The sequence below is a fragment of the Serinus canaria genome, chromosome 10 (assembly GCF_022539315.1).
Source record: "Serinus canaria isolate serCan28SL12 chromosome 10, serCan2020, whole genome shotgun sequence".
NCBI classification, from domain to species: Eukaryota; Metazoa; Chordata; class Aves; order Passeriformes; family Fringillidae; genus Serinus; species Serinus canaria.
In genome coordinates this window covers 13,745,493-13,767,833 of record NC_066324.1, presented here as the reverse complement: position 1 = coordinate 13,767,833, position 22,341 = coordinate 13,745,493, and the positions used below count along the sequence as shown (strand labels likewise).

Genomic DNA, 22,341 nt, shown 5'->3' with positions numbered 1-22,341 from the left:
AACACATAGCTGATGTTTTATATAATAGGTCAACATATCTGATGCTGCAAAACTATCAAAAGATTTTAATGGTGTATGTTATGCCATCTGCAAATAATGCAGGAGTCACTCCTACGTTGTGCTTTCACTAGCAATGAGATAGTTAAGGACAAAGATAAAGCATTTTCCCCTAGCTGCAAGAGAAACAAACTCAGTGATAATCCTTTGCTTTTTTTTCTGCTGGAAAGAATAAATAAAGGTGCTTCTTCAAATGCTGAAGACAAAACAAGTGCTTCCTAACCACGTCCATGTCTTTACACCCTTCCTCCTCCCACCAGTGTAACCCTAGAAGTCATTTCCCCACTACAAATCTCTGGGAAGGAACTGGAGAGTCAGTGAATCTGAAGACTACAGATGCATACAAAAACACATAATAACAGAAACAATCAAAAATGTACTGCTTCAAGAATTCTCTAATTTGGTATTTCTCAAACTGTGAGTAATTGTATAGTTTCAAAGAGAATGCAGGCTTCCCTGCACTGAAGGAAGACCAGGATGTCTAAATCACTCCTGACACACATCACCTACTCTGCCATTAAAAGCCTACAATGGAAGGGATCCTACCACCATCCCAGGCAGCATCTTCCTCTGTTTAATTATCAGCATTAACTGAAACTGTTTTTAACTCTCTCTTTAAATCTCTGGAGCTAAGTCTCTCATTTCTTACTCCATCTCCACACAACACAGAAAAATTGATCACTATCACCTTTACAGCAACATTCTCTAAGATGTGGTTTTGACTCTTCCCTCACTTCTCGATTCAGATTGAAGTCCTTCTTCAAAGATAGTGGTTTTTTCAGTACAATCGTTTTCATTTCTCATATTCCCCTACTTATGTTCAACTTTCAATTACAGTGCCTGAGATTTAAGACAGTCATTTAAGAGTAATCAAATCTCACCCATACAAAACAAGGTAGTTATTCTACTCAGATCTTGCATGCAAACATCTTGAATATTTCTGCACTGATACTCTTACACATCCTTATCAACAAATTTAATAAGCTGTGTTCTCTATTTCATCATCAGTATATTAGTACAACCAGGGCTATAGCCAATTCCTCTTTCATCCCAAGGTGACAAACTCTGTAACTCTTTTGCTCCTCTCCAGACTCATCCCTTCTCTCCCTGGTCCCACCAATAGAAAGTAAATAATTTAGAGACTACTTTGTTGAGTTCTTATAATTTTTTTAGCTGAATCTCATCTGGCTTTGATAATATATGCATCTTTTTTCAACTGATCTTCCCTGCTCTGACCCCAACTCCTAATTGCTAAAACTGAGATTATAACCTGGTAATAGTGGATAACTCACCTGTCTGTCAACCATTAAGACATCTGTTCTCCTGCTCCATAAAACAATGGTACTTACACTCTGTATTCCTTTTATGGTTAATGTTGCATAACATTCTTTCTTAGGACTCTAATAATGCTACAATGCTTTGGATTAATAGCAGAGGAAAAGCAAAGGCATGTATTTCTGTATCTTAGTCTCCTCTTTTCATGCAATTTTTCTGATCCCCCTTCTGATACTTCCTAACTTACCTCAATCAGAACCTCTTTCTCCCCTTCATCGGTGTGTTTGGCGTTATCCAGTTCATCATGCATCTCAGAGAGCTGGTCTTGAAGATCTCTGATCTCAGTCTGGTGTTTTTCCTGCTCCATCTTCACTTGAAAAAGCCTCATCAGTAAAAATCAGACAGGAGTTTTTTAATTTGTAGAAATACTAGCTTGTTCATTCAAGTACTAAAACCAGCAACATTCCCATGTTGCCCACAAGAGAATGGGATAAAATGAGGCAGAAAAATTAAATGTCAGAGGGGTAAAAATGAGAAATCTTCTACCTAGGTATTTAAGTGGGGAGTTGTATTTTTTTTCAGACCTGGTACTTTAGTCACTGAACTGTTTCCACATTTCAAAGACTTGAACTATCTATTTTGACCATGAAATATTAAAATCAATTTGCACTAAGAGGAAGATTATAAATTCAGCAATCTTCCTCTTCCTTCCAGATTTTTTAAAGACTTGACTCTTTTAAAAGGTATAAACATTTCCTACAGTAACAATTGTCACTTGTCTGGTTCCATCAACATATTCTGGAGACCTTTTAATCTAAAAGGTTTATGAAAAGGTGAAATTTCAATGACAACTTTGCTAAAATTAACTCACTCCTCCAGGTTTTGCCTGAGTTCCTTCTCATTTTCTTCCAGCTGCTTTTTTAAGGCTTCCTTTTCACATATACTTTGATCAAGCTGCAACTGAAGATCTTTCAGACTTGCTCGAGTAGCATCTCTCTCTTCTTTGGAATTTTGCTGATTCTGAATTTTGTACACCAAAAGTTAGGCAAAACAATAGACAGCAGCTACATGATTAATACAGTTTGTCTCTCAGTCTTAAATCTGTCTCACTGCAATCAACAGATTAACATTTACCTCAGCAGATACCTAAGAAGTGCATTGTGCATGTGCTTAACGCTTTTATTCACTGCTCCAAACTCCCTCTCAAATACTCAGAACAGATTTGTTGCAAAGGGTAACAATGCTACGACCAACCACCCCTCAAATAAAAGTCTTCTGACAAAGCACAGGTATATTTGGATTAAGAAGAATATGAAGCAAAAGGGAATCAGCTGGAGGATCAGTTGTCACTTATTTTAAGAAGTGCATTTAAAATATTCAGAAGCTTTATAATAACAAAGTGCTGTACCCTAATTTCCAGTTCCAGTTTTTTCTCTAACTCTTCCACTTTCCTTTCAAGTTCTGCTTTTTGTTCCACCAATACTTTTACTTCAGCCGAAGAATCCGAAACCTACAATTAAATAGAGGCATTTATTCCCACAAAGCCAAGATGTTCTTTGAGAACAGTTTCTTTTTCCTAATCTAAAGCAAAGCTACAAGCAAGACTAACAAAGCATGGCATCAACCGCCTGAGCTCACCAGGGATTTTTCACATGGGTCAAGCCAAGCTAAGATTTTCAAAGGAATCATGATTTGGTTTTCATAAAACTTCTTGGAAAATTGCTCAAGGCACATTGACAATAAAACAGAAAATATACAAACGTAAAGAAAAATTCAAATTAGGCAACATATGACTCAAATAATGTGTATTTTGGGCCAATTTTACTGTGATATCACTAATTATGCAAAATGGATATTAAAGGAAAGCATGATCATATGTTAAAGACAGGTTTTCAAATGCATTTTTTAGGTAATTTCCTAGGATGTATTTTGCAAATAAATAATGCTTCCATTAATGAGAAAAGCATGAATCTCTCATGCTATGTCTGTCTCACTGCAATCAAAAGATTATCATTTATCTCTGCAAATAAATTTTATCCTTACCCAATAAATTTTATGTGAATGTGCCTAACATTTCTTTACCTGTGTCTTTCCAGCAGCTCTTGACTTTAAAGTCTGAATTTTCTCAAAAACCAAGTTCACCTTCCTCTTTGTTGCATCATCATTATCAGGACTTCTAAAACAGATAGTACAAATAAGCAATGATATAATCAAAGTTACTATTTTGTTAACATCAAACCCAATTCAGACTGTCCAATCTAATAAAAATCTCCACAAAAAACCCCAAAATACTACAAACAAATCAGAAATTATCTTGACTGTGATTTGCTAAAATTTTCAAATAGAGGAGTTAAAAATTTGTATTCCAAATGTTTTCTGAAAAGCCAACCAAACAAAAAAGAGCATTAAACTCTTGAAGTGCAAATCCATTCTGTAAGACTGTGACTGTGGAAAGACAGATATTCAGCATGTCTATTACTCAGACATATTGAAATAAGAAGTAGTTAGTTCTAGGTTTTAGAAGTCCTGACTACTACACCATAAAATAACATTTGAACAGGTCCCAGAACCTGCTATATCAGGAATTAAAAGAAATTTAAATGCATTGTGTATTTTAAATTAATTGAACCTTCCTTTACATTTCAATAAATTATCAGTAGAAAATATGAAGAGTTAAAGGTGCACAAAGTATTAAATTCACAGAGGGTTTTTGTCCAACCTTAGGAAATAGCACTTCACTGTTGTTGTGGTTTAAAAAACCCAAAGGCTTAAAGTTCCATGAGGCACTATTTGAATTCTCCAATAACCTCTATATTATACAAACTTTAATTCCAGATGTATTTAAAAGACACACCAAATTCTGATTCACAAGTTTCAAGGGCATTTAATCATATCCTGTACAACACCTTATGTAAGTCCTGGTAGTCTGGGTATTTTGACATCAGATAATGCCTTAGAGGACACAGCTGAGAAACAGAATTGTGAAAGAGTTGTTTCATTTAATTATAGCTTTCACTTTACTGTTTCACATTTCAAATGTAATAGAAGACAAATATTGAGAAAATGCAGTCTTATCCAAAAGTTACATTATGTTTACTGACCCTTCCTTAAGGTAATTGTAAAGAATCTGCTTAGCAGTCTCTTCATTTGTTTGCTGTGCAAGATCTTGCTGGCCCTTTAGGAGATCAGGAGTTGCCTAAAAGATAAAGACAAAATGTCAAAAGATAAAAATCCTGTGAGAGGTGTAAATACAAACAGTATAATTCCCCATTCTATCTTATTAATGAAAACTTTCATGTGCTACGGACCTGAAGTTCTGAAAGATTCAAGGGGTTTTGCCTTACAGCAATAAGAAACCATACTCCACACCAAAAGAAAAAAGAAAACAACTTGATTTTGCATACATATCTTTTTATGTTCTACTTTTGTGCATGTATGCTTAAGAATCTTGATATCTGTTTGGCCCCTCCATCTTCTTTTACGCATACAAAAATCAGTTGTTTTACAAATCAAGTTTTCTATACTTATAACAACAACAAAAATTTATATTTACATTTCTCCTGAACAATCCCATTTGGAAATACTGTATGATGGGAGTTTGTTCTAATGAAGACCAGAAAAATACACAATTAACAATAGGGCAGCTTTCATATGCAAAGTGCAAAGGATACTTAGAGAATTAACTCAAAATTACCTGTATATTAGGGACGGATGAACATGTTTTTACAGAAATCTTCTTGGCTCCTGATTCAGGTGTAATTGTAATTCTGTTTGGCAACAACAAAGTAGAAGTTACTGTTTTAACTTCCTCTCTCTTACTCTGTCCTGGGAGTGTAGCTGATCTACCCATCAAGCTTGCCATATCTGTTCCGTTCTGTTTATGGTGTTGCAAAGAGCTGAAACTGCTGCACTGAGTGTCTTTATTAGGCATCTGCAGTTTTCCAATACTTCGAGCAGAAATCTTCGTCTCTTTCGAAGGTGACTTCTGATCTCTGGATAACTGCTTGTGAAGGCAAACTTTAGATGGTCTTAGCAAGTGCTCAGTTGACTTACCCAAGCTTTTACTGAATTCACCTAAATAATCTGAATTTACATCAAGTCCTAATGACAAGGCACTATCAACACTTCTTGATCTTTTACGGTCATCTGGATGAATTCTGTTCCTTTTTCCTGACCTGCCTCTTCTGTGAGCATCAACTTTCTTATCAAACTTTTCAATTAGCTGATCTACTCCTGGAAGTGAACCAGTGTCAATGTCACGACCAGTTCCCGGCAAGAATGGAATGTATCTCCTGTTCTCATGGCGGTTAACGTTGTCTGCGTAGATGGCGTACTCTTGGTCATCCAGCAAAAACCTGTACAAGGAATTGGCAGAAGTGGGAGTAGCTGAGGAGGACGAGGATCTTCGGGAGTCATTCAGTACTGGCCCAGAGGAATCTTGCCTGCGGAAAGGAAGAACATCTGGTCTAGGTTTCTTTGTCTCAGGATAAGCAGTGGGACTAACACAGGGGGATCCTCCTGCAGATGAAAATGTCTCTGAAACACACACATCACTGGGGCTGATCGTGCTACTGGGACAATCCTGCAGCTGCTTATTTGGATCTTCTACTGACCTGTTCAGATGTATTTTTTTTGAATTTGCTTTGGTTGACTCAGCAAGGTATGTATTTGTTTTCTGTAGGGACACTACTTTAGATGAGGAGATCCAAGGCTTTGCTTCGGTTTTTTCTTCTGCAAAAGACTTAGATTTACTGCATACAGAAGACTGGTAATTATCCAAGTTCAAGATATTTTTTTCAGGATCATATGGCTGCAAAAGTTCAGGATGTCTTTGAAAATTCAACAAATTTGAGGATTTCACAGTTTCATCTTTAAAATCTGGCATTCCACCTTCCTTTTCATTGACATTTGTTATCTGCAGTTTTTTAGGCACAGAGGGTTGCACGTGCTGCGTTCCAGCAAATTTTGTATGTTCACTGATTTTGTCCTGCAACTTAAAAGCAGTATTGGAGTCCACAGCTGGCTTGTGTACAGTCTGAGGATTGACCTGCTGTTCTTTTCCAGGAGGAGGAGAATGTTCTGGCAAACATCCTTCCGTATTGTTCAGTACTATGTAAGGATGTCCATCGATTCCTTGGACTCTAATGCTGACACCGTAAGACCCCGTCCTAGAATTTAGCGCATTTTTAGTTTTTTGAGTCTCTTCACTTGCAAGTTCAAGAGTGACTTCATAGTCCTGCTGCATGTGCTTAAAACCAGCAAAATATGGCTCCATGTCTATCAGAGGATTATATCTGAACAGGAGGAAAATTACAAAATTTTCATTGTTTTAAGCAAGTTAGATTATTTCATTAATTACTTCATTCTACCATTCACTGTGACAATGAAGACTAACGGTAATAACGCAGGGAAATCAATATCCAAGCTCTATCAAGCCCAAAGCAAATACACTGTGATACAAAGACAAATGCCAGACTGACACATTCTGATCAATGTAATGTCATTTCACGAATGTTACCTTTAGTTGTGCTCATTGCTTTGGAATCAAATTACTTTAAATGTAAGCAACTCTGGTACAATTTTTGGACTCAAAGCATGACGTCTTCTGTATTTACTGAAGACTGTACCCTTCACAAACCAGTGATCATTTTAAATTCAGCATTTAGTACCAGCCATATTAACATTTAAACATAAGCGCAGGAGGGCAAAACACAACCAGGCAGTTTAAGGTTTTATGAGTTTCAGGTAACTGCAAGGGAGGTCAACATCTTCATTCCTTTGAGTTGTGGTTTTTACGTACTTGGGTTTCAACATTTGTTTCTAATGACATCTGAAAATAAACTTTTTCATCATTTATGATCTCATTGTCATCCCTAAGAATAACCTTTCCTACAGATTAATTTAACAATCTCCCAAATGCAAGCTTGTTCAAAAAAACTCCAGTTGCTATTTTAAAACAAGATACTTGCTGAGCAACAAAAAATGGAAAAACACTGCTAGTATTTCCAAGGCTGACAGTGCCTTTTTCAGATCCAATGGGAATGCTAACTCCAGCCTACATGTGCCAAAACTGTTTCAATCTAGAAAACAATAAATTTGACCTTACGTGTGTTTTTAATGTTAAATGCCATTCTTTGTTTCTCTAACAGCTGGGTTTGCAGGCAGATTTACTTTAGTCTGTGGCAGATTATGAGCCAACTATCTAAAGGCAGAGGCAGTGCAGTGACAGTACGAGTGCGTCTATAAAAGAATGGAACACAGGACTCTGAGTCTGATACAAAACCTGGAGGGAATAAACTTTTGAACTGAGCCGGGGAGTTGAGTCATCACTGCGGCTTGACAAACCCAAGATCACTGAGTGATGGTAATCAGCAAGAGGAAACCAAAACAACAGGATGTCTCATGGAAAAACAACCCTCTGCAGCCAGTTTCACTCTCCTGTCTATCTCAGCATGAACCACCTCCCTTAGATACTCTTGTCAAGAGCAGAGTTCTCATTTTTTCCTGACAGCAAATGAAAAAGTTTGGCTCAATGTTCATAGTACACTAATTGCTACCCAATTCTTCCTCCTAGCAGGAAAGCTCCCCTCAAAAACCTCTTCATCTCTAAAAACCAACTCCTCCTCAGCAGCAGGCTTATAAATTGAAGTCTCACATGGCACATTCACATGTGAACCTTTGAGGAAAAACCCCTGATTTACACACAGTTGGTAGCACTCATCTGTAGTGGAGGAGTATGTGAACATCTTTACTAAAAGCTCTCACTCAACAATCCCAGCCAGATCAGAAATGCCACTAAGACAAACTAAGGAGAATATGGAACTTTACACTACACCTTCAAAGCTTACCAGCAGACCTACAAAAAGAGTAAAGTTTATCTGAATTTTTCAACAATGGCAACAACTAAAAAAATATAAAAATAAGTCAATAAAAATAACTCTAAAAGCCAAAAAATAAAAAGGATTTATATCAATTAGCATAAGGAACAAATAAGCAATATATTACATTACAATTACAATATGTCTGATTGGGGGTGACTGCAAAAGCATTGCTTTCAAAATTTTTGCAAAGTTGCTAAAAATATTAAATAACCAGAAAAAAACCCAAACAACTCCCATCCCCTCAAAAATAACCACAGAACACCAATTCCCCTAATATACAGGGGAAACAATATATAGGTTAATAATCTACCTTAAATTAATATGTTTCATTTGTCTCTAAAGAAGTATGTGTATTTGTCTTCTTCACATGCATTGTACTAACACAACTCTTAATTTTACTGTACAAAAGGATAAAACCTTGTAGAAATAAAAGAGCTAAACAACCAATATTTTAAATAACACATTTTATCTTTCTGGAATGGTGAAAAAAAGATTACATTTATAAATTCCCATGGCATGAACAAGAAAACAAGACAGATGACCCTACTATTCAAATATTTGAAGGTTTTACATAGAATTTCTATTTTATAGGATGTCAAGCTGCATTGGGTAATACTCACATGAACTACATAATATCAAATAGCTGCTTTACGATTCATAATCACGTGGCTTTGCAATTTTGTAAGCATTTTTAAATTAAAGAAAAAGCACTACTTGCTTTCATCACACACAGCCTTTCTGAGGAAATCCTGAAACTATGTTAATTGATTAATTACAGTTACAGTCATTCTCCTGCATACACATTGTACAGTCACATCTCAGGCTCTGGCAGGGTTACAGCAACAGAGGAGGGAGGATAAGAGGACTGAAGCTGTTCCTCTCCCATCTGTCTGCCCCACTCCTCTGACAGATGTCACCACGTCAAAAATGAGAACATCTGAAAACTCTGCTGGCTCAGTACACACCTCAGCCCTGGAAAACTGCAGATTGGCATACTCGGGTAAATGAAATCAGCTTGTGCTCCATGCTGTGACCGACTGAAATCCTGACATCTGATCCAGCGCAGGAGCTGACAGCTGGGGGCCCTGACAGCTACAACTGCCCGGTTTTAATCTTCTCTAAGGCTGCTGAAGCCCTCAAATGTTATGACAAAACAGTCTGTTTACTCTTCAGCTTATGAAAAGAGGTTAGATAGTTAAATGGCAGCTGGGAAGGCAATTTCCCTGTTTGTGTGGCTCTTTGTTACATACTTGTAGTTACTAAAAAAAGTAAAGAAGCTTTTTGCTTTTTAAATAGAGAGTGATATAAATCCTAATCCTTTGGTTTTCTACCAAAGTAATTCTTTAAATTTCAAACAATACTGTCTTGCTAGTAATTTTATTTGCTATCTCAGAGTTTAAAAATACAATTTTCAGAAGCAATGACTCTAATAAAGTTTTAAATAGGTGAACAACTGCCATTCTATGATGAAACCAGTTCCTATCTCCCATCTTGAAGCGTCATGACAACATCGCATACAAATTAGCCAGGATGTAAGAAAAGACTAGTTGAATAAATTATTTTCTTTTGAAAATATTCTACTTGCTAAAACAAATAATATAGTCAAGGACACACAGTCATCAGCAACTTGCTATCAGGTCAGCAAGTAAGGTACCACAGAATGATGGGATTATCTATTTTGTCAGCAACATGGCCTTGGACTGCTTGAGGCGAGCAGAAAATTTCAAACTGAATTTGTGTTTTAACTTCATCATCAGGGATAGCAACTTTTAAAAACTTCTGTGAACAAATAAACAAAACTGGCACTCAAAGCTGCTCAAGTCTTTCAGTTTTAGATTTATTCCTAAAGTAAGACTTCATAAAGGTGCTTAAACATTCATTTTAAAAACTGACTTCAGTGGCTATAGAAGTCCCACATTTTATCATTACGCAGAAATGGTTCCATTTTTCCGAACAACTTTTTGCCAAAAACAGAAACTATGACATTTTTTGTTTATAAAGAGAACTTGTCAGCAGAGGTTTTCATACCTGAAAATCCAATACTCTGCATGTTCTTCTCTAGCACTTTGTTGCTCAGTGGTGATATGATACTCTACAAAGAACCACAGGATATGAACACTGAAGGTTTAACAGGTCAAAAACTTTTTTTTAATTCCTTAAAAACATTTTCTTTCACAGCTACTTTACTGCTAGCTAACAGGAGCTATGTGAGACCTGCTCACAATAAAGAAAACCTCTGTCATGTGGAACCCTGGCTGCTCTCCCTGAAAACATGGGTAGAAAAGAGTATCTTTGAGAAACATCCTCCTGTGCCAGACACGTCTCTCCCCTTCTTAACATTACAGCATCACAAAGGCATGGAACTGTCCCCACCACCCATCTCAGTTCTTTAGCCAAATCTACAAGGCAGATTTATTCAGAAAAATTGCTTTCCCAATCCTGTTAAATGCAAAATCTGAATGGGAAGCTTGCTCTCCTGTATGCTGCCCACACACCCTCCTTACAGCATCCCACACCTCCTTAGCACATCCCACCTTGTAGTCCAGCCTGTGAGCCAAGCACCTGCTCTGGACAGACAGACAGACAGTCCAGGCTGAGATGGTGACCAGTGTGGGGGGACACACTGTCCCACCAACGGATATGTTCCCTGGCCTCCTGAAGGAGCCACACACCCTTCAAAGGTATTGCCTCCCATTACACATATGCTCATTTTGCATACATCTAGTGAGGGAATATGGAGGAATAAAAGAGACCTGACTTTTTTATGGCACTAGGACTCCTCCCTGCCTCCCTTAATTTCAAAAAAACAGGAACTCCCCCACATCCAGTATCACAATCCTGAGTCTCCTAAGGCTGGATTACGTGAAGATTTTTCATTAAAGGAAGATGTCGGCATACCCCGTTATCTCCTCTTTGGAGGAGAGAATTTTGAGAATTCTGAAAATTTTAAACTATTTCAGGCTAAATTACAAATGATATTTGGTTCCATATAAATTATTTCCAAATTTTGATTACCATAAGATAAAAAGTCCTTGTGGCCCATATTATTTAATCAGTGTCTTTTTTGAAAAAGCAGGATGTAACAGTTTATTAATGTTTACTTCAGCTATTTCACATGCACAGCAAAATGTCAGGAAGGAACTATAAAATTTGTTCTCTAGCCTTACATAACACTGAGGTCACTCTCCAAGCTAAATAATGGATTCTCTGTGCAGCTGACTATTCAGAAAGTATCAGCAACATCACACAAAGTGGGTGTTAGGTCAATAATAAATGACAGTGTTATGGAAAAAGGACAGGAAATAACTTTATGAGAGAAGAGGAAGGAAAACTTACATACTGTGAGGGTAAAGAAAAGGAAGCAGACAGGATAATTCATGGAAAGACCAAAACTGTAATGTGTTCACACTTGATGGAAAACATTCTCACAAACATGCCTTGTAAGTATGAGGGGAAACTTCATCATTGTCAATCCTACTTACAATTTTCTTCTGCCAAAGAAAAATGGGCCTGGGCTGCTGTCCCTTTTAGTCCATGTGGAATATAGCCCTGGAGTAGGATAAATTTATTTGATCTACTGCTTACAGAGAGCAAAAGGGAGAAAAGTGCAATTTTAAAATTCTAGATATGGGGCTGTAAAAAAAGACAGTAAAACTCATTTAACAGCAAACTGACAATATCCAGCAATAGATATTGTCAGTCTTTTCTAACAGATTCCTTATTCCCACTTAAGATTTTTTCCTACTTGAGGTTTTTTTGTCTATATACAATTATATTTATAGCACACGTGGCATTTACTCCTCCCAGTTATTAGAAAGAAAATTATTATAGTCACAATATACAATGAAACTGTCACCCTTTGTTTTTCCCCAGCACTGTCTGTAAACTGCCACTCCCTATCTAGTGGTCAAAATGCAAAACTTTCAAAAGGTTTATAAAAAAGGATTTTCTACAATATAACGTGTCATTCTATATCTGCAGGCATTAGTGAGGAGAAAAAACTATTCAGATTTATTTTATTATTGCTGTTGATGCTGACATCAGAAACGCCAAAGATCTACCTAAAATTTCTATAAATGAAATAAAAAACAAACCACTGAGTTTTCAAATATTCATTCCCTTTTAAACCAACCCAAAAATTTCATGTCCCATCTCCCTACTTGTTGGAAGGAAAGATATGGTGACAAATTCTATACTTGAAAACAATCAGGAGCTCCTGTGAACCTAAGCCACACAGCATGTATTTTTCAGAACTCCATATACCAGTGTTAGACTGCAAGGACTTTGCTTGGTACCACACAGACACAAGACCAAATCAAGGCATCTCTTCAGCATCCAAGACAGGGCTGACCAATCACTGCAGGCAGAATTAGCCTTACATATTTCATTATAAGCTAGCAAATTATACTCTCCCAAAAGCACTCCATCTAAATGCACTTAGCACTACATGCCCTGCACCACCTTAGCTCCAGCCCGCCCAAGCACGTGCATTAGTGACTGGTGAAGTGCAAAGAGGAGAGGAGCAGCTTTGAGCTGCTGCATCCCACTGTGGTTCCAGGGCTTGTATCCAACCCTGCACTGCTGCTGCAGGGACATTCACACCACTGCCAGCCCAAGCTGTGCACTGTGCCATGGAGAAAAGCAACTGCTGGAGGATCACCCACCCACACTGCCAGTGGTCCATGCAGGCCTCCCTGTGAGAGCAGGAATTCCAGCCCCCACACCAGAAGCCCTGTAGGTCTGTGCCTTCCACAAACATGACACGAGTTGGTTTCTTTCTCCTTTGACCAAGCTGTGATTAAGTATGGGAGTCATTAAGTGTGGGAGCTTTGGGTGTATAATGAAACATGAAGTCCAGCCAGGAACTCTGACTCAGAGAAATACCTTTTTATAGGAAGTATTTAAACATTCCTCAATTAATTGCTTTCATTTTTATTCTGTGAAAAGATCCTCTCTCTTTTCTGATTTCAGATGACAGTCTATAGATGATATGTTAGAACTTCCAGCAGGATGAAAATGCCAAATAATACTTTTCTTCCACAGTTGTTAGTGAAAGCCAACAACCATGCATTACAGATATTATTTTATTAGTTTCTCCTGAAATGCAGTACAGCAAAGTGGCTGATCTTTGGGCTTGCTGCCTTAGAAAGAAGAATTTCAGTTTCAGTTCTACCCAAGTATTAAACAACCTTATTCAGATAGCCAACAAAACAAAACATTAGTAGTCACCTTTTCAAGGAGAGGAAGAGGCTGTATTTAACAAGGACTGTCAGCAGAAGGAACAATTAGAAGCAGTTAGAGCAAAAGATACTGTTCACTTGCTTACAGCTGGGTTCATACTCCCTCTGGCTGAAAAATGTTGTGTGTGAGGAAGTCTCAGTGTTTGAAATGTAAAACATCTTGTTAGTCCTATGAAAGTATGTGACAGATCAGCCAAATGCTTGAGCTGTGTGACAACTAGCAGGTTTTGTTGGCTTATTTGTTGGTTGATTGGGTTTTTTTTTTTCCCAAATGAAAATCTGCTTCAATGGCTGTAAGTCAACAACAACATATTTTGGCAGATACTCAGGTCTCAAAAATTTTCAGAGTTTTATTGAAAACAAGGACATAATACATATATAAAATTTTCTGCATCTGCTATGTATGAATTCACATAGTCATAATTTTATAGGATTTATCTCCAGAGGAAACAACACATGACCTGCTAACTTCACTTACTGAGTGCAAAATAAAGTCTTAATTTTGTTTATGATGAAAATGCTAAGAAACCTCCAATTTTCCCATGTAATATTCTAAACTATTACTACTGCATTATATACTTTGTATCATTATTTAAGAGCTCTCTTTTTCTTTACTGAAGTAATGTTTCCATATTTTCCCAAATCACAAGCAAAAGGGAATCAGAAGCAAAATCAAGCACATTCAAAGTATACTAAATCAGAAGTCAACTGGTATCTGAAATACAGTTCCAAGAATCAAATTCATGTGATCTGCAGTGAGCAGTCCCAGGCCCTGCAGACTGTGACAGCAGTTAAAACACTTGAGGGAGATGGGGAGCTGCATTTGTTTATTCATGGTTCCTGTGGTACAAACACCTCCCTGACTACATTTGTGCCATGCTACTCTTTCATCTCCCCCACAGGCTCAGATAAAGCTCCTGAACAAGTTGGGCTTTGCCACTAACAGGATCCAGTTACTGGGGTTATCTTGTGAGTATCTGACAGTACTGCTCTACAATTAATATTTACAAACTTCAAATACAAAAAGCAAGCAACAACAAAACCTTATAAATACTTATTTCAGAGTTGACTATATACACACAATACTCAATTTTCCCTCACTTTTCTTAAAAACTTGCAAAAAAGGTTAAAAACAAGAAAAAAAGTAATAAAGTCACTAAGAGGAAGTGTTATTATATATACTCTTCTACTTTATCAAATTCTTGATGTTTGTATCTTTATGTATTGACAGAAAAGGTGGCTGAGAGACACAAGGATACTCACAGATTCTAAAAGTGGTTTGTGATTTCAAATACAATAGCTGGTTTGCATCCAAACATCTGACATGAATACACTCACTCCACAAGAGATTCTGTGTTGTTTCATTACATTTTCCTCCAATTGTCAGTGTTAGAAACTGTATTTTGTTCCAAAGGAAATTATCTTAGTACATCCCAATGACATCATTATTGTTTAAATAGAAGAGAGTATCCTTTCAGAGGCTTGAGCAAAAAATCTCAGGTTTGTTAAGAGTCTCTTAGAAAGCCCTTCTCAAAGGAATGGACACAGCTAGGGCAACCTTTGTTAAGAAGCTTTACAAGTGCTTCAGAAACATGTTTATTTCTAAAATTATCTTACATAATTAAATAATAAAAGGTTCTTATACTCCAAACATTTTTCCTTCAATTTAAATGTGACATTTCAGGGGACATTCTTCTCATTTTTCCCATGCAAAAACTATAATCCTGTCTACAGGAGCTACATTTACAGCAACCCAAGAGATGCAACTTGCATGACCTTGATTATAGATGCGTAATTTATTCCTGAACAAAATTAATAATGAACTATGAGTACAGCTGTTTGCAAAGACCAAGGGCTCACCTATATAAAGATGTACAGAGCAGGGTTAATCTCTACAGAGATGCAAGTATTTAAGTACAAAATCTACATGTAAAATAGGCTGTAGGAGTCATATTTACACAGCCAACATAAGGCCACAGCTTCATGTGTATTCAAGTTAGTTATGCCTTACATTTTACTACTGTTAAACCTTGTCTTAATTACATTGTATTCCTTAAACACTTGGCTTCACACCCATCTAGTTTCTTTCAACTAACTCAGCCATGCGTTTTCAAATTTAAATATGCAGTCAGAACTGCAGGCCCTGAGCCCAGACCCCACCAGACAAGATGATATCATCACACTGTCTGAGAGACATGAGCTGAGTATAGGAGAGGTTCAAAAACTCCACAGAGGAAAGGAGCTTCATGGTGAGCTGGACTGAATCACTTAGAAGGGCTTACAACGCCTATGCAGTCAAAGTGACCTGGTGTGGGCCCTGCAAGCACAGGTTTAACCAGCTACCCTAAGCTGCCACACTTCTCACCTTCACGCTGGAATAGCATAATTACCAGGGAAATGAGAGAGGTAGGGCTGCTTCTTTATGAAGCTTTAAGTGTTTGTGGAATTATAATGTAACATTACATGCCAATTGTTCTTTTAAATAAAGGCTGCTACTGCTGAACATTTGCTCCCTGCATATAACAGCTAATGGTGTGCAAATAAACGTATGAAGGCATACCCCAACCATTTTCAACAAGGCCAACAAAATATACTGAGCTCGATTTACTCACTGAAAACACTCCCCCATCTCTATATAAAAGCTTAAATTTTACCCGACTTCTGCATTATACTTATGTTGAAGCAGAATGCAAATAACTATGCCCTTTAGCACATCTTTATGTACATTAAATACACCTCCAACAGTTCTTAGAGATATCTTTCAACAGAATTCAGAATTAGGTTAAAACATTCCAAAAGGCTGGTAATTACTTACCAGGCTTCTGCAAGTGTGTATGAGGGTTTACATATACACTCAGAGAAACACATAAACACATGTGGTTGTGACTATGTAAGCATAGGCAGCCTAGACAATACATCTCCTTTTCACTCTGTATTTAGCTTTCATGTCCACATTTTAGCTACTTTTAAATGGTGCATGCAATGCACATCCAACTAAAGTATTATGAAGTGCTACAAATGCCTGGAGTCAAAATATGGTCATGCCCAGGCTGCTGAGAGTCATATCTGAATGGTCATGACTCCTTGCATGTCTGGGGACCCTCACAGAAAGGGGTGACCGTGCTAATCATTGCAGCATCTTCCAGTCTTACCAAGCTCCCTGATGGCTTTTTGCAGTCTAAGTGCTTTCTGAGATATTTCTCTGTAGAGGGTGATCTTGTCCCCCAATGAGTTGCAGCTCGGTCAGTTACTGAAGATTGGAGGTGGGCCTGATCTTAACAGGCCACACCTGTAATCAATAAGAACTAGTGCTATATAAGAATAAGGAAAGAGGAGTGAGGAGAGTCAGATTACTGTGAGGAGCTGCAGAAGTTAGTGTGTGGAGGAGCTGCTAGTGAGGACCATTAGGAAGGTATAAAGCTCTGATAATATGAAATCCTTGTGCTATGATGATGATGATAGAACCTTTGCTATCTAAGACAACATTTCTCCAATCACGTTTATTACTTGTTGCTCTCTTTATTTAGCAAGATCAAGAAGAATGTGAAAAGTTATTACAGAATATTAATTTTAAATCTCATATTGTCAGCCTCGGTAATGAAATTCATAAATACAAAAGATGGACAAACAGAAATTAAAATATTCATTTGGGTAAAAATTTAGAGGCATTCTTCAAAAAATGAAACTATATACCTAAAATGTCTAGCTATAAATCTTGCTATCCATTTTACTTCACCTAAAATGAAAAGTTATAAGCCTACATTTGGATAAAGTCCTCCAAGGAGGCTGCCAGCTGTGTTGGCAGAGATGGTACAAGATCAGAAAAAATACAGTGAGCTCTAATCCCAAACAGTGGCGACTCCATGACTACCACTCCACTAAATCTTTAGCACATGCATTCTTAACATGTCGATTTTTTGGGGTTTAAGATTAAATTTTCATACTTGGCTACACTGAAAAATATTACCATTTTGATTTAACACCATTCAGAGTCAAGGTCAAAGCAGCTTCTGAAATATGTCCATGTTTCCAGATAAACATTCCTGGAATAAACACTCCATGGACACGTGAAACACCTTCCCTCACACATTAACATGGTGAGTGAGTGGATTCTCCATTCTTCTGCCAGTTAAGAAGAGAAACAGCAAACCCCAACCTATTTATTGTATTTTTGCACATCCTTCCAACACATCATTTAAGATGCATTAAAAATAATTACCAAACCTAAGTTCAGGATATGTCAAGCCTGTACCACCTTGCTCTGTGCAGTTGGTTGAGACTTAGCAACAAAATCCGAGAAATTCTAACACCCTTCGTCTCATCCTGGCCATTCAAAACATTTGTTAATCTCAGTACTGTAAGGATGTAATTCCTTACAAAGCCTGCCTCTGAATGGTATCACTGAACTGATCGGGTAGAAGATAACCTCCTCCTACCTCTAAAAAAAAATAAGTGGGACAGATAGAAGAAACACAAGTTTCTTAAGCCTGCTTTATCTGAACACATGGGCAACAGGTTGGAGCAACATTTCTGATGCCATTCAGAGTTGCAGAGAGGGTGCAGAAGTGAAATAAAATGTCCCATTATTTCAGTGTTCATTGCTATTTCTCAGAAATCTATTAGTACCGCTGATCTTCAGCAGATTCTTTACAGTTCCTTTCTACCAACACAGGTAGATGCTGCTATAGGCTGAATGTTGTATTGCATAATCAGGCTTGTGTGCTTGGTATTAATAAACAGATTTCAGGTTATCTCCACAGTAAAAAGGCTCTAATAATAATGACATCATCATCACTATGACTTCAAAAAGCAGAAATGGTAAAACAGCAGACTATAGAATGAAGCTGTGATGGTCTACTTTTGTTTACATTTTTGCATCTGCAGAATTATTTGGTGTCAAAATACTTCAGTAGCTATTTTTAAATAAAAACCTGCCCAGTATGATCCAGGCTGAATAAACTCATAGAACATATGTTCTTCTTGCATTACTCCATGACAAAAGATTTAAAAATTCACATTTGAGGCCATGTCGTTTCACCTGCACATTTCAGATGACACTGCAGAACCCAGAAAAACCAGTTTCACCAATACTCCCAGAAAGATCAACTTCCTATTACACAATGTACACCAGAAGAAGGAACTGTCACAAATTCTTTTCTGCAACTTTGTCATCCTTTTGCTGAGGTAAAATTCCTTATACAGGACATCCTGTAGACTATTTCTGCAGAAAATTAAATTCCACATCTCCCATAAAAACCGTACCAGGGGAACCTAAGTGAATTTTCAGACATTTTAGTAATGACAGTGAGATCTAATAATGCAATTAAAAGAAATTAAAATAAGCTGGTTTGCTTGGAGGCAATTCAGGCAGCCTAAGCAGTCTAGATTCATCAGATTTAAAAGCAAAATGTGACAAAGTCAGATAATGAGAATAAAATACAAAACCCCAAACAGTTGTGTCCTAGACTCATGGAGTAGAAAGGCTCTTGGAAATACCAACACAAATTCAGTAATCAAGGGGGTTAGCAATATAAGGCTTTTTCAGTACTGTCACAACATTAGTTACCTTTGTAGTGTGTATTTGCATTTAGGTGGTGTTCAGAAACTGTTAATGTCAGTTGCAATTCAAGGTGTTTGTAAACCAAGTAGGAATATAGGAATACTTTTCCTACGATTAACATATTTCAGAAACATCTCTACGTTGTAAACACATGCGTGTAAAAATATCAGTCACTTTATAGATGCTTCATTTGAAGCACTGCATTTTTTGTTTATCTCAGATTATTTTTTAAAACTCCAACTGTCTGCTAAAATCAACCATCTTCTCTTATGTGAAAGATTATCTTAATATCCTAAGAGAATTTTAACAAAAACTGGAAGCATTGCTTTTCTATTTTACAGAGCTTTCTGTTTTAAAAATGTAACTGTGTCTCAAAATTATTAACATAAAATAAAAAGCAGTTTAATTGCCTTCCATAACATGACAAACTTCTAAAACATAATGTTTACTACCCTGTTAATCACAGGCTTTAATACTGTATGAAAGTTTTCATTTCAATTTATTATCTTTTTCCAAAAGACTCAACTTCAAACTAATTATTAAAAAAACCAACCAAACAAACAAAAACTTATAGCAACTTGTTACACTTTTACATTAATCATCAGTAACCATATATGGCTTAGAACACAGTGTGAGCATAAGCAGATTTCTCCTGGGTCTAACATGAGAAAAAAAATCAAGACAATTCAATGACTATGACATTTCTAGAAAATATAATTGCTAGTCAAACAAGTTCTTACAAAGCACCTTTAAAAAATAAACAGTAGTTTGGTTTTGCCATTTAAATTATATTTTTTAAGTTTTAAAGTTCTGTTAAAACAAGCTCTGTAAAGAGATATATAGCTACAACACATCTGACAGTTGTCAGCATAGGCGTCAGACACTGAATCCATCAGGCTCCCATGAGAGTACCAGAAGTCAGGATACACCTAGGGGATTTCTGATTCACCTACAGGATTCACTTCTAAGAGTCTGCACAAGATAAACACGGCGTAGATGTTCAGAAAAACGGAACAAATTTCAACAAGAGGTTTCCATAATTTCTATTCTGATAATCATTCAACTTGCACTGCAATAGTTTTTTTAAAAATACCTGCATGCTAAAAAAAAGGGAAAGAAAATTCGGAACAATCGTTCTGTCAACTGCTAATCTAATGCAAACTCACCACAGAAGTTTTATCGCAGCACTGATCTCCCCATAAAGTTGTCATCAAATTGGAAGGATATAAATTTTATCAGATGCAAAGTTAAGTGCAAGAAGAACAAATGGCAAAACTGCCATTCTAAACTTTTCCCATGAAAAAGAACACACACACAACGCGGACACACCCTTTCGCAAAAAACACGCTAATTCGCGGAATAAAAGGGAGATAAAGAAGTCAAGAGTGCCCTCTGCCCAGGAATGCCAGGAATCCCCGGAGGAATGCGTGCGAGCAGGCGGTCTCGACGCCCCGCGGGGGCTCCGGGCCCCGCCCGCCCACCTGGAAGCCAAGGCCGGCAGCAGCACCTCCAGCTGCGGCACCGCAGCTCCGGGGCAGCCGGGCCAGCCCCGCTCGGGGGGAAGACCCTCGCTCCTGACAACCGAAGGACGCAGAGCAAACGAAGGACTCCGGGAGTCTGTCCTCCCGGCAGCTCCCTCTCCGCTCAACCGCTGAGCTCGCCCGCCCCGGGGCGGCCCCGCTCCGCTCGCCAGCGCAGCCCCGAGGAGCGCCCGGGGCAAGCGCTGCCCCGGCACGGCCGGCGCTCCGCCAGCTCCCCGCGCGTCACCCGCCGGTCGTGCGAGGAGAGCCGCCGCGTTCTCGCCTCACGCCCGGGCGGGCCCAGCGCCCTCGGCCTTAGGAAAGGCGCGTGTTTAACGGAGCTGAGGGCGCCTCGGCGCCGGGAGCCATTGCCGGGGCAGCAGCGCCAGGGGCACCGCACGGCGACGGCTCCCGTGCCCGCCGCGCTCCAGTCCGGTCGCGCCACAGTCCTGCGCCCGCCCGGCCCCGGCCATCGCGGTAGGGAAAAGCGGGCGACGCAGTGCCCCCTCAGCTCCCAGACCGCCCGCCGCCGTTCTCCTCACCCGTCCCGAGCCGCCTCTGTCCCGCAGGAGGATCGCCGCCAACTCCGCGCCGCTCTCTCCGCCGCCCCGCCAGCCGCGCTCGCCGCTGGAGAGACCAGCGCGCACTACCCGCCCCCTCCAGAGGGGGGAGGGGGCGGCCGGGCCGGGCCGGGCCGGGGAGGAGCCAGGCGGGGGGCGTCCCGCAGGTGAGCCCGGGGGTTCCCGCCGCTTCCCCGCCCGCCCGCGGCCTTTGCTCTCCCTGAGGGAGTGCGCGGCGCGCACGGGGCCCCCCGACGGACACCGACAGCCGCGAGCTGAGGGGAGGCCGCCCTGCTCCTCCTCAGCTAGGGCTGCGGCGAACTGCGCCCGGACGGAACGGGGTGGCCACCACAGCCCTCTGAAGAAGAAACCCAGCCCCGGGCCCGGGTTCTGTCGGCTGGAGGCCGCCTGACAGTCGGGTTTGTTTTCCCTCGCCGTGTGGAGGCGGCTGGCGAGCCGCCCGCCCGGCGGGAAGGGCTGAGGCAGCGCAGGGACGGGGCAGGCGGGCGCGCCTCTGGCCGTGAGGAGGAGGAGGAGGTGAGGGAAGCGCAGAGCGGGGCTGCAGCGCTCGCTCCAACGGGGCAGCGTGCCCGTGCTGCTCCCAGAGCGGCGTCACAAGCACCTCGGGCACACCTTGGTCCTCGGGCACTTTGGGTGATTTCCACACTGACTTCAGCTAGACTGGAAATATCACAAGGTTATTCCAGAATATTCTGCACATAGAATGCAAACTGAGGTGCTGCCATAATGCCGTGTGTCTCTTTCCCTCATGCATCAGTGAAGGAAAGGTAGGTGAGGGTTCACAGCTGTCGTCCAAAAAAACCACAAAAACAGTGTCTGCAACCATGTCACAAGAAACGGGCCTCAGACAGTTCCTTTCCAGGCTTATAAAGTTGTTCTCAAGATTTGAACAACATTAACCAAGGAGCATAGTCAAAAGAAAGGTTCTAGTGAATCTACAGGGAGAAAAAAAAAACACAACAAAATGTGATATATCCTTGTCCGCAGCAGAAAAATTCTGGGCAGTGAACATGAGAAGGAAAAATTTAGTATGAGTCATGAAAGCCATGTCAAAGTTGTTCAACAGGAGGAGCGTGGATAGGAACACATCCTCTTCTCAAATCCAACAGTGCTGGAGGTCACTGCTCAAATTTCTATCAGAGCTGCTCTGATACCTGTTACATGTCTGTGAAAACAAGCCCCATTAGCAAAGACCACTGGGTATACAGATATGGAATTTTATATAAT

General features: G+C 39.4%; 1 protein-coding gene across 6 annotated transcripts in view; it reads right to left on the bottom strand.

Annotated features, from left to right (window-relative positions):
• CGNL1 (cingulin like 1) overlaps positions 1 to 21,237 on the bottom strand; it is a 54,928-nt gene extending 33,691 nt beyond the window's left edge. For 2 of the 6 annotated variants that reach the window (XM_030228435.2, XM_030228436.2), the window contains exons 1-7: positions 21,076 to 21,236; positions 5,027 to 6,626; positions 4,434 to 4,528; positions 3,415 to 3,508; positions 2,741 to 2,842; positions 2,204 to 2,352; positions 1,580 to 1,715 (exon numbers count right to left, since the gene is read on the bottom strand). In XM_030228435.2, the coding sequence (XP_030084295.1) occupies positions 1,580 to 1,715; positions 2,204 to 2,352; positions 2,741 to 2,842; positions 3,415 to 3,508; positions 4,434 to 4,528; positions 5,027 to 6,607 (2,157 nt within the window). In that variant the 5' untranslated portion in view covers positions 6,608 to 6,626; positions 21,076 to 21,236. Of the gene's footprint in view, positions 1 to 1,579; positions 1,716 to 2,203; positions 2,353 to 2,740; positions 2,843 to 3,414; positions 3,509 to 4,433; positions 4,529 to 5,026; positions 6,627 to 10,241; positions 10,306 to 21,075 lie in introns of all 6 variants that reach the window. The other 4 variants (XM_050978385.1, XM_050978384.1, XM_050978386.1 and 1 more) reach the window with 4 other exon arrangements.
• Between the last annotated feature and the right edge of the window lie 1,104 nt (positions 21,238 to 22,341).